General features: G+C 36.3%; 1 protein-coding gene across 3 annotated transcripts in view; it reads right to left on the reverse strand.

Annotated features, from left to right (window-relative positions):
- FAM178B (family with sequence similarity 178 member B) overlaps positions 1 to 19,578 on the reverse strand; it is a 171,026-nt gene that overhangs the window by 97,578 nt on the left and 53,870 nt on the right. For all 3 annotated transcript variants that reach the window (XM_031951489.1, XM_031951490.1, XM_031951491.1), the window contains exon 9: positions 9,908 to 9,992. In XM_031951489.1, coding sequence (XP_031807349.1) covers positions 9,908 to 9,992 — 85 coding nt within the window. The remainder of the gene's footprint in view (positions 1 to 9,907; positions 9,993 to 19,578) is intronic.

Here is a 19,578-nt window from a genome sequence, read left to right on the forward strand (position 1 = left end):
TTATTTCACTTCCTGGCTGTGTGACCCTAGGCAAGTCACTTAACCCCAATTGCCTCAGCAAAAAAAAACAAAACAAAACTTATTTTATATCTGATCCTTACATTGCATACTGAATATTTTTTTTGTTTTGTTTTTTAATTTAATAGCCTTTTATTTACAGGATATATACATGGGTAACTTTACAGCATTAACAATTGCCAAACCTCTTGTTCCAATTTTTCACCTCTTACCCCCACCCCTCCCTAGATGGCAGGATGACCAGTAGATGTTAAATATATTAAAATATAACTTAGATACACAATAAGTATACATGACCAAAACGTTATTTTGCTGTACAAAAAGAATCAGACTTTGAAATATTGTACAATTAGCTTGTGAAGGAAATCAAAAATGCAGGTGTGCATAAATATAGGGATTGGGAATTCAATGTAATGGTTTTTAGGCATCTCCCAGAGTTCTTTTTCTGGGCATAGCTAGTTCAGTTCATTACTGCTCCATTAGAAATGATTTGGTTGATCTCGTTGCTGAGGATGGCCTGGTCCATCAGAACTGGTCATCATATAGTATTGTTGTTGAAGTATATAATGATCTCCTGGTCCTGCTCATTTCACTCAGCATCAGTTCGTGTAAGTCTCTCCAGGCCTTTTTGAAATCATCCTGTTGGTCATTTCTTACAGAACAGTAATATTCCATAATATTCATATACCACAATTTATTCAGCCATTCTCCAACTGATGGACATCCATTCAGTTTCCAGTTTTAGCCACTACAAAGGGCTGCCACAAACATTCGTGCACATACAGGTCCCTTTCCTTCTTTATAATCTCTTTGGGATATAATCCCAGTAGTAACACTGCTGGATCAAAGGGTATGCATAGTTTGATAACTTTTGAGCATAGTTCCAAACTACTCTCCAAAATGGTTGGATTCGATTCTCAACTCCACCAACAATGCATCAATGTCCCAGTTTTCCCACATCCCTCCAACAATCATCATTATTTTTCCTGTCATCTTAGCCAATCTGACAGGTGTGTAGTGGTATCTTAGAGTTGTCTTAATTTGCATTTCTCTGATTAATAATGACTTGGAGCATCTTTTCATATGACTAGAAATAGTTTCAATTTCTTCATCTGAGAATTGTCTGTTCATATCCTTTGACCATTTTTCAATTGGAGAATGGCTTGATTTTTTATAAATTAGAGTTAATTCTCTATATATTTTGGAAATGAGGCCTTTATCAGAACCTTTGACTGTAAAAATATTTTCCCAATTTATTGCTTCCCTTCTAATCTTGTCTGCATTAGTTTTGTTTGTACAAAAACTTTTCAGTTTGGTATAATCGAAATTTTCTATTTTGTGATCAGTAATGATCTCTAGTTCTGCTTTTGGTCATAAAGACCTTCCCCTTCCATAGGTCTGAGAGGTAAACTATCCTGTGTTCCTCTAATTTATTAATAATTTCATTCTTTATGCCTAGGTCATGAACCCATTTTGACCTTATCTTGGTGTACAGCATTAAGTATGGATCAATGCCTAGTTTCTGCCATATTAGTTTCCAATTTTCCCAGCAATTTTTATCAAACAGTAAGTTCTTATCCCAAAAGCTGGGGTCTTTGGGTTTGTCAAAGACTAGGTTGCTATATTTGTTGACTGTTTTATCCCTTGAACGTAATCTATTCCACTGATCAACTAATCTATTCCTTAGCCAATACCAAATAGTTTTGGTAACTGCTGCTCTGTAATATAATTTTAGATCTGGTACAGCTAAGCCACCTTCATTTGATTTTTTTTCATTAATTCCTTGAAATTCTTGACCTTTTGTTTTTCCATATGAACTTTGTTGTTATTTTTTCTAGGTCATTAAAATAGTTTTTTGGGGGAGTCTGATTGGTATAGCACTAAATAAATAAATTAGTTTAGGTAATATTGTCATCTTTATTATATTTGCTACCCCTATCCAAGAGCATTTAATATTTTCCAATTGGTTAGATCAGACTTAATTTGTGTGAAAAGTGGTCTGTAATTTTGCTCATATAGTTTCTGATTTTCCCTTGGCAGATAGATTCCTAAATATTTTATACAATCAGTTACTTTAAATGGAATTTCTCTTTGTAACTCTGTTGGATTTTGTTAGTGATATATAAGAATGCTGATGACTTATGTGGGTTTATTTTATAACCAGCAACTTTGCTAAAGTTGTGGATTATTTCTAATAACTTTTTGGCAGAATCTCTGGGGTTCTCTAAGTATACCATCATGTCATCGGCAAGAGTGATAATTTGTTTCCTCATTGCCTATTCTTATTCCTTTAATCTCTTTCTCAGCTCTTATTGCTATAGCTAGCGTTTCTAATACAATATTAAATAGTAACGGTGATAGTGGGCAACCTTGTTCCACTCCAGATCTTATTGGGAATGGTTGCAGTTTGTCTCCATTACATATGATGCTTACTGATGGTTTTAAATAGATGCTGCTGATTATTTTAAGGAAAAGTCCATTTATTCCTATACTCTCAAGTGTTTTTAATAGGAATGGATGTTGGATTTTATCAAATGCTTTTTCTGCATCTATTAAGATGATCATATGGTTTTTGTTAATTTGGTTATTAACATGGCCAATTATATTGATAGTTTTCCTAATATTGAACCAGCCCTGCATTCCTGGTATAAGTCCTACTTGATCATAGTGTATTATCTTGGAGATGATTTTCTGTAGTCTTTTTGCTTGAATATTTTTTTTTAAAGGACCCTGTTACTCACATTTTTCTAAAACTGTAGTTATGAACCACATCTAAATTTTGTCTTATAGGTTTCCCCAGTGTTGATCCCTAGATTTAGTAGGTCAAAGACCTGAAGACAGAGAAACCCAATTCCCTTCTTTAAGTCAGTAACCATATGAATACAAGTCCATGTGAGGCCAAATCTAGAACTCCTAGTGGGGAGACTGTCCTAGGTTGTAAATCTCTGTCTCTGTTTCTGTCTCTCTCCCTCTTTCCTTCTCTGTCTGTCTGTCTGTCTCTCTCTGTCTTTGTTTCTCTCTGTCTCAGTCTGTTTCTGTCTCTTTCCCTCTTTCCTTCTCTGTCTCTGTCTCTCTCCCTCTTTCCTTCTCTGTCTGTCTGTCTGTCTGTCTCTCTCTCTCTCTGTCTTTGTTTCTCTCTGTTTCAGTCTGTCTCTGTCTCTCTCCCTCTTTCCTTCTCTGTCTCTGTCTCTGTCTCTGTCTCTTCCTCTCTCTGTCTCTGTCTCTCTTCCTCTCTCTGTCTCTCTCCCTCTTTCCTTCTCTCTCTCTCCCTCTCTCTGTCTTGCACTGTCTCTGTCTCTCTCTTCCTCTCTCTCTGTGTCTCTGTGTCTGTCTCTCTCTCTCTGTCTCTGTTTCTCTCACATACATACTCACACACTCACACACACACGCACATGTATATATATATATATATATATTTTTTTTTTTTCTATATATATGTGCATGTTATCTCCTAAATTCCTTGAGGGCAGGGATTGTTGCACTTTTGTCTCTGTATCCCCTGAATCTTGCATAGGTACACCTAAGTGTTTGATAAATGATTGATTCATCCTGTGTGAATTATTTAGGTCTCTGTACCTCAATTTTTCCAATTGTAAAATGGGGATAATGATAGTATCAATTTCACAGGTTTTCCTAATGCTCAAATGAGATCATGTATATAAAATGCTTTGCAAGCTTTAAAGCAGTATATAAAAGCAAGTTCTTGTTATAATTAAATCCCAGAAAATGGCCTTTTACAATCCTCTAAAACTATGGAGCCAGTCTTCTAATAACATAAAAGGCTTTCACTTTCTTCCCTGCTAAGAGAAGAGACCAGTAACAACTGTGTCACTGATGGAAAAGGCAAAGAAAGGCAAGATGCTGCTTCTAATCCTGCTGGAGGAAAGTCATAAGATAATGCAAATGAGCAAAGAAGAAAAGCAACTTCTATGTTCTTTAAAAGGGCAGGCATGCTGCAAAGGAGACTTCAGCCAGACAGAAAAGGGCAGTATGGGCTGTGAGGGCAAGGGTTATGAACAGAGAGAATGCAGGGATTGTTGCTAGTCAGAAGTGAACAGAACAGAGTAATGGGGGAGGGAATAATGAGAAAACGGGAATATTTTAGCTTGTCAGGCCATTGCCCCAACACAGTCACCTTACCAAAAGAAGAAAGACAAGAGAGACAGAAAAATAATTTATGGTCCTGAAAAGTAATTCTACACTCACTGACTTCTTACCTCTTTCTGCTCAGAGATAGTCCCAAACACTCCCTCAATTCCCCAACATCACTCCCCCCACTCACATTTGCAATAAATAACTTAGCCTGTCAATTTACTGAGAAGACTTCAAGCCATCCAACAGATACTTTGACTCTTCTCGTCAAATCATTCCCTGTCTACCTCTCTACTGACCACTTCTCACTGATGCTAACCATGCTTGCTTCCTATTCACAAGACTTTATTGCCTCCATACACAGTCCTGCAACCATCCCATCTCTTTGACAAATCATCAAACATGACTGGGATATATAAAGTGCTTTAAATTTTACAAATGTTTTCCTTACTGCCACGTAAAGTAAATAGCTCAGGGAGGATTACCGAGTCAGAGATTTAGCAGAAGGGATCTCAGAGGGCATCTAGTTCAACTCCCTCATTTTTAGAGATAAGCAAAGTAAAGCTAAGAAAAGACCATGATTTGCTTAAAGTTACACAATTAGGAATCATCAGGGTGGGTATCTGAGCCTGAGTCCCATGACACCAAATCCATACTTTTTCCACTTCACTACACAGCTAATACAACTTGCTAAGGTTATAAGCATCAGAAAGGACCTGGGTTCACATCTTGCCTTTGACCTTGGTGATTTTGTGAACATGGGACAAGCTATTTGATCTCCCTAGATGCTAGTTTTCTTGTCCATCCATAAAATGAAGCGGGAAGAGCAGGGAAGGAGGATTTAAACTTTTTATTTCTGATTCCCTAATGACACCAAGTTCAGAGCTCTTCTTACCATAACCTGTTATTTCTATCCTGTGAGCAAAAGCAAAAAAAAAAAAAAAAAAAAAAAAAGTTAACCAACTTATAATAGGCAAATTCTTCAGTACAGTTCAATAGTCACTAAGCATGGACTTGCATAGAATACTGGCAAGCAGTTAAGGTAGATAACAAAATTTAGGTAAAGTCCCTGTCCTTAACTGCTACACTCTTTTTTCTTTCTTCTGATCTTATTCTCTTCAATTTCACTGTTTCACAGCTTCAAATATTATTATTATGTTTATTTATTTATTTTTGGATGAGGCAATTGGGTTAAGTGACTTGCCCAGAGTCACACAGCTAGGAAGTGTTAAGTATCTGAGGTCACATTTGAACTCAGGTTCTCCTGACTTCAGGGCTGGTGCTCTATCCATTGCACTACCTAGCTGCCCCCAGAGCTTCAAATATTAAACAAAGAGATACTAAATCAATAACTTCGACCCTGGCTCATGCTTCAGGATCCAAACCTTCTAAAACTGACAGGGGGTTTCTATCTAAATTCTCCACTAGCAATGGAAACACATTTGTCTAAAAACCAAACTTACCTATTATCTTTTTCCTAAAACTTGATTTTCCTTCTCAACATTATTTCTGTTTACAATTGACAACCAATCACCCAGTCTCTGGTGTTCAAAACCTTAATGATATATGCTCTCTCTTTCCTTTAACATTCATTCAGTTGCAAAGTTTTGTGAATTCTAAACTAATGCTACACAGAAGGCCCTGAATACTCTCTGTTCAGACCATTTCCAAAGCTTTTTTAAAAGCCTTCTTGCCTATATCCTCTCCCTTGTCTCTTTCCAATCAACCTTCATACTACTACCAAGTTTATCTTCTTGAATGAGCCTGAACATATCATTCCTCACCTCAAAATGCCACCCCATTGTCTCCTGAGCAAAATGTAAATCTTTTAATATAGGATGCTGCCCATGCTCAGAATTATTTCCTACTCACATCAATTTCTTAGACACTCTAGTCATTCAAAGCCCTTCACAATTAGCTCTACCCTAATATAGCAACATTTTCTCAGACTACTTCTCTTCAATAATCTCTGTTATAGTCAAAGTGGATGATCCCCCAGCAATGATCTTTGCTTTATTGTTTCCTTGACTCTGTTCACATTATTCCCAATATCTTATCGTGCTCTTTGCTGTTAAATTTCTACTCATTCTTTAAAAATCAACTAAAACACCCATTAAAGGAAGCCTTTCAAAATTTTCCAAATAAGTAATAACTTTCCCCCTTGACTTCACAGAGTGCTTTATTTGCACTTCATTTCAGCATCAATCCATAATTTGTTTTATAATTATTTTCCTATGTGTAACAACTTCCTCTGTATGACTAAAAGGACTAAAAAGGACATCAATTTTCATATTTTCCCTTTGGAAAGGTAGTAAACTTAGCAATAAAAGGCCAATGATAAATGATCCATGGGAGTCAGATGGATGTCTGTGAATCCTCAACTAAACCTCATTAGCAAAATGCTTTAACTACATGATAGACTAGGGAGGCAAGAACTATGAACAAAAGTAGTTACTATGACTTCCTAACAAGGAAATACAGGAAGGAAAGGGAACAAAAGGCCTAGGTGCTTCCTCTTGTCTCTACCAATTCCCTTGTACCTTATGGAATTCAATTATTAGTTATGGGGCCAAGTTCCCCAAACATGGCTGATTCTTATTATATTGAAGTGGATGGAGATCCTGATTCTGGACTTAAGTGATGGTTTACTAGATAGAAGGTAAGATTCAAACCTTAAGTGGCCAGTACAGAGGAAATCAAGTATTCATTATTTCTAGGGACTAGAGGTAGATTAGACATGGAACTCTCTGGAGATGAGAGGTTTGGGGGTAACCATAAATGGGAGATAAAAGTCTAATATCTGGATGGATGTGGAAATACAACCTGTAGAGTATTTATTCCTATTACAGCCATAAATTAGCCTGAATATATAATGGTGATGAATTTGTAGGATTCATGGAGAGTGAATAACCCAGTTTGGGCTATTGTTTGATCAACTATTGGTCTATTGGTCTATGGTCTATTAAAGAGGAAAAGTTCAGTGGAAGCTTCTCACTTTACACAAACTATCCCAAATCTTTAACATCAATCAGTATCACATTCCTACAAACATTGCAAAAATTGCTATATTCACAGAAGATATGGCAGATTTTGGAGTTCTCTTTGCTGTACAAATCCCCTTACAATAATTCAATGTGACTGACGTGGTAGGCAGATAGAAAATCATAATTTACAATGGACTACCAAGAACTGAATAAAATGATCCTTTCCATGGCCTCCCAGTCTCTGATATGGAGCAGTAGTTAAGACCAGTGATGCCCTGAGGGGCAAGAGGTCTAAGCTCTCAGTTAATTGAGCTTTGGGCTGCCTGGATTCTATAACTTTGCCTTGTGGGAGGAGAAGGAGCAAATTATCATTTACATAGTCTCTTTCTAGGTTTTTTATCAAGTGGTTAGAAGTCTAAAAAAATCAATGGCTAAACAATCAAAGGAGATCTTATCAAGGCAAAATTAATGGCAGAATTTTGTCGATGCAATCACTTGCTTGCACATTAAAGGGGGACATCCCAGCAGTCACCAACACTTGGATAATTCTCTAGCAGAATCAAAAAAATCCCATGGAAAGCCTTACCTGTGCCACTACCATTCCTAATTAATTGCCTCTCTAGTTCAGTCACTGTGGCAGAGCAACCCTGCTCTCATGGACACGGGATTGTCTCCTTCCTTTATCTAAGGATGAGTGTCAGTCATCATTTGGGACCATCTAAGCTTCCAGCCTTCTCTCCACCACCAGAATGGTTCTATGTCCCTTAGGACTGGGTGGCCCAGGACAAGCAAATGACTTTTACCAGATAGCTGTAGTTTACTCTTTGGCCACTGACCTCAGGAAAAACATTGCCACATCTACCTGGCATGGCTTTAGCCACCCTTACATCTGTTCCATTTCTGTTTTCTCTGCTCAGGAAAACCATTTCAGATCCAGGGCTGCACAGGACTGAGCCAACTCTCAGGGTTCTTTCTTTTGCTTTCGCCCCAGACTTTACTAAGCCCCAGAGTGGAATTCTCAAAGACCAGCTTTATTTGATGGTTCCTAGCTTTGTCAAACAGACTTAGGTCCTTGCGGAACTGGTGGTCATCCTCAATGACAACCACAAAGGGTTGGCTCTCTAGGCTAGCACCTCCTCAATGCTGGCCTGAGGTATGGAGGAGTGGATGGTTTTGGGGCCTGATGGAATTCTGTGTATCCTTATTAGGTGTCTACAACATGTTTTCTTACTGTTATAATCTAGTTAAAAAAAAAAAAAAAGCTCTTTTGGTTTTGCCATTTGCCTTTTTGAATCAATCTCCACAAATCCTGTGCTTGGGATCAACGGGCATCTGGCCCAGAATGCTTCCCCAGTGCCAGTGCCAGCCTGGCAGCCTCCAAGATTTTTAAGTGCTCAGTCTCTGCTATGTCCAAGAGTAGGCTGAAAAAAAGAGGAAAAGCCTATAATCTCGGCCCAAAGTCAGCTAAGTTTTGTAAGTCTTTCATAGGTAATTCCATTCTACAGAGGCACACCCTTGCAACTAGCAAATTCTACCATTCAGAATCTGAAAAGAGTAAGCCCTTACATTTCATAGTCTCTTTTATAGACCCTAATTAACATACATAATTTCAACTTGTAGATGGGGGTGAGGAGGGAGGGGGGTAAGGACTTATTTGAACAAGGGTCCTCTGCTGCCCCATACTACAAGTAGGGAAGAACTTGAAAGCATGTGCAGTAATCCAACTGTAAATTTCTCTCCACCCGGAGATTAATTCAAAACCCTAAAGGTTCATTCCAATCTATATTCAAGCTTCAGAAGAAAAAAAAATGGGGGAAATTTAGAAGGCTATGGGATCCTGCCTAAAGTTACTCATTAGCATTCACATTGAGCTGCAATGCTACCAAACCAGATTTTCAGAACCAAAAATGCAATAGTCAAAAATAGTTTATCTCTAAACCTCTCTCTCTTATCAGTTCCTTCTGGTATATCTTTACTCATCCAGCCACCACCTAAATTTAGGCCTTACCCCTTGGCTGGATTATTGCAGTAGCCTCTTAATAGTCTCCCTGCCTTAGTAATAATACCAGCATTTATGTAGTCCCTACTACTTGCTGGTCACTGTTCTGAGTAAGCACTTTATCTGACTTGATAATCCAAACAACTCTAGGGAGTCTGTGTTGTTTTTATACAAAGCAATATGTTTCTCAAGTGGATTTGAACATAAATTCTCCAGGTCTCCAGACCCAGTACTCTTATCCATTTTGCCACCGAGCTGTCATTGAGTCTCTCAGCTCTTTCATACATCCTCCCAACATCTGCCAAAATAATAGTCCTAAAACAAAAGTCTGTCACTTCTTATAAATGGTGACTCTCTACTGCCCCTAGGATCAACACAAACTCTCCTATTCAGAGCTTGAAGCCCTTCAGAACATGCTCCAGTCTTATACATCTATTTTCTATCCAAATTTTGCCCATGCCTTCTGCCCAGGATTTTCCCCATGTTAGGAATGCATTCCCTCCTCAAGTCTTAAAATCCCAAGTAGGTGCTTGCTTCAAGGCTTAGCTAAACTGCCACCTCCTCCAGGAGGCCCCTCCTGACCCCTTAGCTATTTTAGGACCTTCCTGTATCTGAAATCACCTTGCCTTTCCTTTAAATGTATTTTGTATGTACTTAAATGGATTTGTGCTGTTTCTTCCAATGAAAAGCTCCAAGGCAAGAACTGCCACTTTTGTCTTTGTATCCCTAATCCTAAACAGTGAACAGCGAATAGCAGACCTTTTGTTAAAGTGAACTGATACATCCGAAATAAATATCCGTATCCAATACTAACCAGCTTGTCGGAAGATTCCATACATGTAGAGATCCCACAGGACTCGAAAGGCTCCTGCTGACGTCTCTATCGGCCATGTCAGTAGCTTAAGAGGGGAGAAATAGGTTAGTAGGAACATTCCTCTATGATAGCATAGGGTTCTCACTACTTCAGGCCCCTAATCTATGGACTTTCTACCCAAAAGCAAGTATATGTTCATTGCAAGTAGTGAGAACTCCAAATTATGCTAACAATTAAATAGCAATAGTATGTCCCTATATGCCCTTCTGGCTTCCTTTAGTCTTCCCTTATTAGACTGTAAGCTCCTTAGGCACAAGGGACTGTCTTTTTCTTTTATGTATCCCTAATCCTTAGTGCAATACTTAGCACATAGTATACATTTGGTAAATTGTTATTGAATTGAATTGAATTATTTTCAGGTCAGTCTTTTCCACTGCCTTGGGAGACCAAATGTCTCTGAGCAGTCTTCCCAGTGCTATGTAAATACAGTGGAATAAACACATGCCATTCAGGTGCCACTCATCTGAGGTAAAGAACCCTAAACAACAAGCCACCCGAGCCTATTGGAATACAAAGATGGTTTTATAAACTGGCACAAAATCAAGAATGTCGAGATTATCTTTGATTAAGCTATGGGAATCTAAGAATGATCTTGCATTCAAGAAGGATCAAACTCTATTATTTCACTACAGATAGTTCACTATTGAATTCTATTATTTTAAAATTTTATTTAAATTCTATTTTTACTTTCAAATCTAATATCATTTTTCAAAAAACTTATTAACTTAAGAGATACCCAACAAAAAATAATATATGTGAAACAAGAAATAAGATCATACCAAAAACTTTTACTATTGAATAACACATTTTAACAAGTAAAACAAAACAAATAAGCAAATAAAAATGTATTTACTCTAGGTGTTCGTCCAAGTTCATTTGAAGTTCCTCTTTCAAATGTTTATGCCAGAATATGTGAAAATAAAGCCAAACTTTTGAATAGTCTTGTATTATACACTTGTATGCTATTCAAGTCTGTGGACATCACTTTATATCACTTTGTCTACATATTCCCTTGTTTTCTTGTATTCTTCATTTTTTTTTATGTTAATGTTGTAGTATTCAACTAAATATCACACTTTATTTCATTGGACATGTAGGACATATAGTCTTTTGACTATAATAAATAAGAGGGTTATGAATTGTTTTAATATATTGAATATGAATGTATTTCTCTTTTTTTCCCCCTTTTATTTGTATTTTTAGGATAACGTCCTAGCAGTTGGAGGACTAGGGAATATAATGACTTCTGTTTTGGACATGATGAATTTGAGATCTCTCTGGTCAGTTGCATATATATAATAGGTAAATTGGTGATAATGGCTTGAAGCTCAATAATAAGCCCAAAAGACAGAAGAGTAGGAATTTTAAGTTGGAGCCTTGGTGAATACTCACACATAAAGGGAAGGAACTAGGTAAACAACTTTAGTCAGGTAGGACTTCAGAACAGAGTAGTAGGATGAAAGATGAAGAAGGAGAGAGTATGCAAGAGAAGTTTGGTCAATGTATCAAATCCAGCAGATAGGTTTGGTAGTGTAAGAGAAAAAAACAAAACACCCATCAGATTTGGTAATTGATTATTGGTACATTTGTAAAAGATCATTTTCAGTTGAGTAATAAGGCTGGAAGCCAGACTGCAAAAGAGTAAGGAGGAAGGGGACTAGAAACAATGAATGTAAACAAGCAAACAAGCTTTTGAGGAATATAGCTGAAAAAGGAGGAATACAGGGCAGCTACTTTAGGGATAGGGGAGAATTTGACATGCCTGAAGGCCACTACTGTAATTTACCTAGTGTGATGATGGTTAAGATCTGATTTTTAGGAAATTCATTTTGGTGGTCACTTGGAGGATGGATGAGAAAAGATGCTTTGAAGCAAAGAGACCAATTAGGATCCTATTACAACAGTTCAGGTGAGAGGATGAATTTAGTGTGGTCCCTGCATTCATCCTACTTTCTGTCATTGTTGTTTGACCTTCATTCTTGAACAAGATCATGACATCAGGGAGGAGATGGATTTAGGATTTAGGTAAGGGTGGGCTGTGCAGTCACCAGCCTCACTTTCTCCTCCAGAGCCATCTGGGTCCAGTGGCAAGATATAGATCGGGACAACTGGAGATGACTCTAGATTTTAATAAGCCTAAAAGACAGAAGACTATTTGGAAGGAGAAAGGTCAGGGTCCTCTAATTGGGAAAAAGAAGGGAAAATTAGAATTAATTAATTAATTAACAAGTTTTTGAAAGAAATGAATTGTAAGTACTAGAATAGTAAGATCCTGGAAGACAGGAACTATTTTGTATATTGTTTTATTCCTCATAGAAAAGGAATAAACTGTGGGGCATGTTCCTATTGATCCTTTGAGGAGGGAACACAAAGCAATTGACAAAATTATTAGTTAGTAGATCTCATATCTACTTTTTTCAACAAAAACAAAGTTCAAATAAAAGTCAACTTTTCCATTGACCTAGCAGAATTATCAAAATCCCACCTTCTATAGCCTTTCTTAATCTTTTTTAATGCTAGTGTCTTCCCTCTATTGCTTATTTTCTATTTATTCTGTATATATCTTATTCACATGTAACTATTTTCATGTTCGTGAAGTAGGTAAAACTGTAGGAAGGAACCACAACCTGAATAGTCCCAAACTCTTCAACTGTTCTCTACCCACTGTAGTTTCTAGATCCTTGCCATTCTCATCACCTTCCTCTGGACTGGTTGACAATATCCTTCCTCAAGTGCTTTGCTCCAAACTTACTACAAGACACCAGTTGAAGACTCCATGGCACAAAACAGTAAAAACCAACTCAAATGGCACTGGCTTTTGAGTCAGAAGCCTACATTTTGAATGCTAACTCTTCAAACCACTGTGTGACCCTGGGCAAGTTGATTAAGCTCTCTGGGCCTCAGTTTCCCTCAAGAGTAAAATTTGAATCTTGGATTAGAAAGCTATTAGGGACAGCTAGGTGGCCAAATGGATAGAGCACTGAGCCTAAAGTCAGGAAGATTCATCTTCTTGAGTTCAAATTCTAGCCTCAGACACTTAATTGTGTACCCCTAGCAAAGTGACTCAATCCTGTCTGCCTCGGTTTCCTCAATTGTAAAATAAGCTGGAGAAGAAAATGGCAAACAACTCCAGCAACTTTGCCAAGAAAACTGAAAACAAGTGAACTACTGTCTCCAGTATCACCTATTCAATTAATTGGCTGGTTTTTCCCAGAACTTCTATTTTAAGGAGGATGTTCCCACACCAGGTTTTATTCTCCTTGAGGGCAGGGACATTTTTCCTGCTTATATCTGTATTCTAAACATTTGACTAAACTCTCCATTTTTAACAAGATAAAATTTGATTCAGATTTTAATTCACTTAGTCTAACATTCAAGACCTTTTGTAATCTGGCACTAGTCTAAATTTCCAGCATTATCTCAGACTATTGGCAAACTTTACCTTCTAGGAAATCTATAGACTATTTGTCACTCCCTAAACAAGTATAGTATTTCCCCATCTCAGGGGTTTTGTTCCTACTATTCCCTCTTTCTGGAATATCTATCTTTCCCATATATACTTATTAATAACACTATTGTTATTGTTTATTCTTCATAACCCCATTTGAGGTTTTCTTGGCAAAGATATTGGAATGATTTGCCTTTTCCTTCTCCAGCTCATTTTACAGATAAGGAAGCTAAGACAAACAGGATTAGCTGACTTGCCTAAGGTCACACAGCTAATTAAGTGTCTGAGGCAAGAATTCAGATCTTCCTGACTCCAAGTCCTCTGCACTCAGCTATCCAACCACTATACCATCTAGCTGCACCAATTGAGCATAGGATCATAGATTTAGAGATAGAAGGGACCTTGTAGTCGTTCAGTTATTTCACTCATATTTTTCATGACCCCATTTGGGGTTTTCTTGGCAAAGAGGCTGGAGTGGTTTGTCATTTCCTTCTCCAGTTTATTTTATAGATGAGGAAACTGATGCAAATAGGGTTAAGTGACTTGGACGAGGTCACATAGCTAGTAAGTGTCTGAGGTATCTTTCTGATTTCATTTTGTCCACTGGGCCACCTAGCTGTTTTGGATGAGTTCTTAGAAGCTTTTATCTCCCTAGAACTTTAAGATCCTAGAAGGCAGGAACTATTTTTTATATTGTTTTATTCCTCATAGAAGAGTTCTACAAATTGTGGGGCATGTTCCTATTGATCATCTGTGGAGGGAACACAAAGGAATTGACAAAATTATTAGTTAATAACTCTTATATAGCTACTTTTTCAATGAAAACAAGGTTCAAATAAAAGTCATCAAAAAGAAAAACACTGTGAATTCACTCCAAGTTATAATGAATACAGGACATTATTATTTAATATGGAATATAAAAACGAAGATCAATTTGAGTTGGACTTGTGTCAAGTAGGATTGAATATAAAGTGTGTACTTTTTAAATTAAATAATCTTTGCATGAAAGTACCAAAAGATCTATCTTTGAGTGTCATTCATTTCAACAAATATAACCTAATTTCTATTCTCCCATACTCAAAATGGCAGCTTTTTTTAAAGATGAAATTATTGAAGAACTGTTGGAGTTATTATTTGAAATATTCACCAACTAAATTTAACTGGTCCAAAATTTTTAATTGTCTCTAATTTTTAAGGTAAAATTAATATAAAGATTTTTTTTTTTATTTTTGCTGAGGCAATTGGGGTTAAGTGACTTGCCCAGGGTCACACAGCTAAAAAGTGTTAAGTATCTGAGGTGCCACCTACTGCCCCTAAAAATAATACATTTTTGATGGCTAGATACATAAAAAAAAACCCAGCTAAAACCAATATGGCAATTATAGAAATAAGGAGCAGAAATACAGAAATACTAAGTAAAAGCCCCAAATTCTACCTAGTCAGGTAACTAGATAAAATGAAATCTAATTACCTGATAGATATTGAAAGTGTTTATACAGAATAAACTGGCAACACAGGAGAATGTGTACACAGAAAACTAAATGTTTCTTTTAAGAAAAAAACAATTTTTTGGAAAAACTTGTAATGTCAAAAAGATTTATTTGCATTATAGAATTTTCTTATAGAATTACTGAGCATAAAAATAAAAATTTTTTAGTACAGGAAGTGGTGATGTCTACAACTACTGATATGATAGAAATGATGTTTGGTTCATCACATGCAAAGTCGCTTCAAGTAGTATTATTTGGAGAAAGCAAATATTTGAAAATTCTCAGATCAATAAGAACCTAAATCTTCCTGTTTTGCATAGAAAACGAAATAACAGATGTAGTTAAGGATGTTCATTTGATTGACTACATTTGTAAAAATATATAGTTGAAACTGATGCCAAATAAGACTTGTTACTTTGAAAAGCTATTGACTGTGCTGTATTAAAAAAAAAAAAAAAAAAAAACCTGATGATTTTATATCTATATCTATAATTTATAATATAACTGACAATTTTTTTAAAAAAAGAAATGGACTCTATATTGAAGGATATCAACGATATCAGGTCTACAAGCAAGCCCAAAATTTGGTCACTGCAATTTAGAAATATTTTGAGTTTAATGGGGAGATTGGTCAGTGATAGCCCAGTCCTTAGAATGTGCTTTGTTTTGCCTTTCTCGGTAGCTAATATGGAACATGTTCAATATTTCCTGCCTGGTTCCAATCCAACACTTGGAGGCTTGGTGAGTTCATGTCTGGCCCGGAGTGACTGAGGGTCTAGTACTACAAGGAATGAAGAGTCTTCTGATTGGCTAACCCTAGAAGGACCAATGATTCAGAAGGCAATAAGCCAGAACTGAGTTTGAATACAAAAGGTGATCTACTCCTCCCCCTGTCTTTTTTCAGGTTTCCTTCTTGGCAGTTAGGGAGCAAAGTGTTGTAAACTGACTGGTAGGGGAGTGGCCAGCTGTATTCCTCCACCTGGCTACAATGTGTCTGTGAACACGTCGCCTGTGTTTCCTTTTATACCTCATCTTTCCTCATCTTAGGTAAATGAGTATCCTAAGAGTGAAGTGTCCAGGAAAGTTGAGAGAGGTTCATAAAATTAATCAAAAGTCCCCCAGGCAAATGGAATTGGTAACAAGAGTTTCCTGGAGCTGGGAGCACTAGCGGTAGCAGCAGAATCGGATGAGGACCTAGTATAGCTGAGCTAGGAAGAAACTTGCCTATCACCTACAGGACACTCAAAACTGATGAACTGATGGTGATTCCAGAAAAAGAGAAAAGGACTTGATGGATAAGAAGTTGCCAGGTACCCTTTATGTTCCTCATACATTCCCCACGTGTTCCCGACATGTCTCACTATGTTACATATTGTTACATATCTTTTTTTTTCTTTTTCTCAGGCAATTGGGGTTAAGTGACTTGCCCAGGGTCATACAGCCAGGAAGTGTTAAGTGTCTGAGATCAGATTGAACTCCGGTCCTCCTGACTTCAGGGCTGGTGCTCAATCCACCTACATATCTATCTTACTCATGGGAGTTGAGGTCACCAAACAAGGGAATACAGAATACAGAAGAGGGAGACAAGACATGCATTGAATAGAACCAAGTATGAAGAAAACCAATAGAAGGTACCATGACAAAAGCCCACAGAAGACAGATTATACAGGAGAAGTGTGGTCAGTGTCAATTCTAGCAGTTAAGTTGAGAAGGATGAAAAGGGGCCATTAAATATGACAATGCAGAGCTCATTGGTAACTGGAAGAGAGCAGTTTCAGTTGAGTAGTGAGGCTGGAAACCAGACTGCAAAATGTTGAGCAGAATGTAAGAGAAAAGCAGAAGAAACAAGTTCTAGATAGTTTTTTCAAGGATCTTGGCAGAGAAAGAAAGAGAAACCAGAGAAGCAATACTTCAGGGAAAAGGCTTGGTCCTTCCTCACCCCTTACAATAATCACTTCTAGCCACCTCCAGCGCTGCATTGGAGTCCTGCCAACCAGAAGCTATCTCTTGTCCTAGCAGATAAGGCAGCTTGTCCTCCCACTACAATCATGTGGCAGGGGAATGAGTGAACACATGGCCAAAAGTAGTCCCAAAGACCCCATTTGGTCCAATGGCACCAGGTAAAAATATTTGCACATATTCTCTACAATCAACCATGCCATTTACCAGAAAGGACAAATCTGAACATGCTCTATGACTGTTACATATAGTTTTTAAAACTGTCACAAGCGAGGTCAACTTTACAAAGAAACAATTCATTAGAATTAAGGATTCTTTGCAAAATTGTGTGATAATATAGGAAGAGAGCACATAGTATTTACTTTTTCATGACAAAGTACTCTGAAAGTTATTTCAGCTAAAAGAAGACATGTGAGTGAATATAAAAAAGATGACAATACTACCTAAACTAATCTATTTATTTAGTGCTATACCAATCAGACTCCCCAAAAACTATTTTAATGACCTAGAAAAATAACAAAATATATCTGGAAGAACAAAAGGTAAAAAATTTCAAGGGAACTAATTAAAAAAAAAAATCAAATGAAGATGCCCTAGCTGTACCTGATCTAAAACTATATTGTAAAGTAGTGGTCACCAAAGCCATTTGATATTGGCTAAGAAATAGACTAGGTTATCAATGGAATGGGTTAGGGTCACAGGACAAAACAGTCAATAACTATAGCAATCTAGTGTTGACTAACCCAAAGACACCAATTTTGGGGATAAGAATTCACTATTTGACAAAAACTTCTGGGAAAATTGGAAATTAGTATGGCAGAAACTAGGCATTGACCCACACAACACCGTACACCAAGAGAAGATCAAAATGGGTTCATGACTTTGGCATAAAGAATGAGATTATAAATAAATTAGAGGAACATAGGATAATTTACCTCTCAGACCTGTGGAGGAGGAAGGAATTTGTGACCAAAGAAGAACTAGAGCTCATTGTTAATCACAATAGAAATTTTGATTATATCAAGTTAAAAAGCTTTTGTATAAACAAAACTAATGCAGACAAGATTAGAAAGGAAGCAATAAATTGTACAATATTTCAGAGTCTGATTCTTTTTGTACAGCAAAATAACGTTTTGGTCAGGTATACTTATTGTGTATCTAATTTATATTTTAATATATTTAACATCTACTGGTCATCCTGCCATCTAGGGGAGGGGGTGGGGGGGTAAGAGGTGAAAAATTGGAACAAGAGGTTTGGCAATTGTTAATGCTGTAAAGTTACCCATGCATATATCCTGTAAATAAAAGGCTATTAAAAAAAAAAAAAAAAAAAAAAGAAAGGAAGCAATAAACTGGGAAAACATTTTTACAGTTAAAGGTTCTGATAAAGGCCTCATTTCCAAAATATATAGAAAATGGACTCTAAGTTATAAGAAATCAAGCCATTCTCTAATTGTTAAATGGTCTGAGGATATGAACAGACAATTTTCAGATGATGAAATTGAAACTATTTTTATAGATTTCTCAATAAAAATATACATGCAATGCAAATGAAATGGAAGTAAAGATCTTCCTGTTCATCATTTAACCAACTTATTGAAGCAATTCCTACTTTATTTTAAAACCTAGATATTTCTAAGTATGAAAGGTTAAGGAAACCAAATTGCCAAGAACAAATATGATACATTTGATTTTGTTCTAGTCTGAATAAGAAGGGTTTATAAATTTATTTTATAATAGTATATTGAATCAAGTATTTGATCCTGAAAAATCATGTCTCCCTTTGGCTACAAGTAGACAAATTATTTTTTGATTAAACAAAACAACAAAGTTTACTATCCTCCAAATTAGTTTATTCATGTAAATCACTGTTTTCTGCTATAGCTTTTAACTATATAACAAGCTGACTTTATTAATTTAATTAATTAATAGTTGGAAAAGAATTGTGAGTAATAACATTATCAATAACCCCATGTCAATTAAACCTCATAACCATGTATTTTACAAAAAATAACCCCTTCTCTCAAATTAATAATATTATTATGGCTCTTACTTTGTAACTGGTAGAAATAAAAACTGCTTAGGAATATATCAAATGATAAAAATGATATATTCTATTTATGACTGATATTTGTGTGGAGTTATAAAAATATAATTATTAATTTTTATTTGAATAAATATGAGCTAAGAATTTAGCTTCATAGATTATTTTATGAAAAGTATAGCACAGAGTTGTCAAATATAGGGTATTAGAGTGATGGTAGGCTGAATATTTCAACCACATTAAAATGAAATCAAGAAATTTTTATCAAAATAAATAAAAATACAATAAAACATAGCTATGTTTGCTTAAATCAGTTTAGCTACAAGGATGCTTATATGTAAGATTTAATGGCCCATTTCTGTTTGTGTTTGATACTACTTGTGTAAGGCACAATATTTTTTTGTTTTAATAAAAAAGTAGGAGCACTTTTTCTACTGGGAATTGGGAAGCTACAGAGCACAATGCCTTGCACACAGTATATGCTAGATAAACATTTGTTGAATTATTAAATGAATGAGTTCCAGATTATTTTCCCCTCACACTTTCTCTCTTCTTTATTGCAGTTCTTTGAGTAAGAAGCATTACATCAATTTCTTTGTGACTGAAAATATATATATATATTGATTAGAATTTATCCAGCATCAGCAAATTACCATATTAATCCTGTATG

Source organism: Sarcophilus harrisii, chromosome 2, assembly GCF_902635505.1.
Source record: "Sarcophilus harrisii chromosome 2, mSarHar1.11, whole genome shotgun sequence".
Taxonomy (NCBI): domain Eukaryota; kingdom Metazoa; phylum Chordata; class Mammalia; order Dasyuromorphia; family Dasyuridae; genus Sarcophilus; species Sarcophilus harrisii.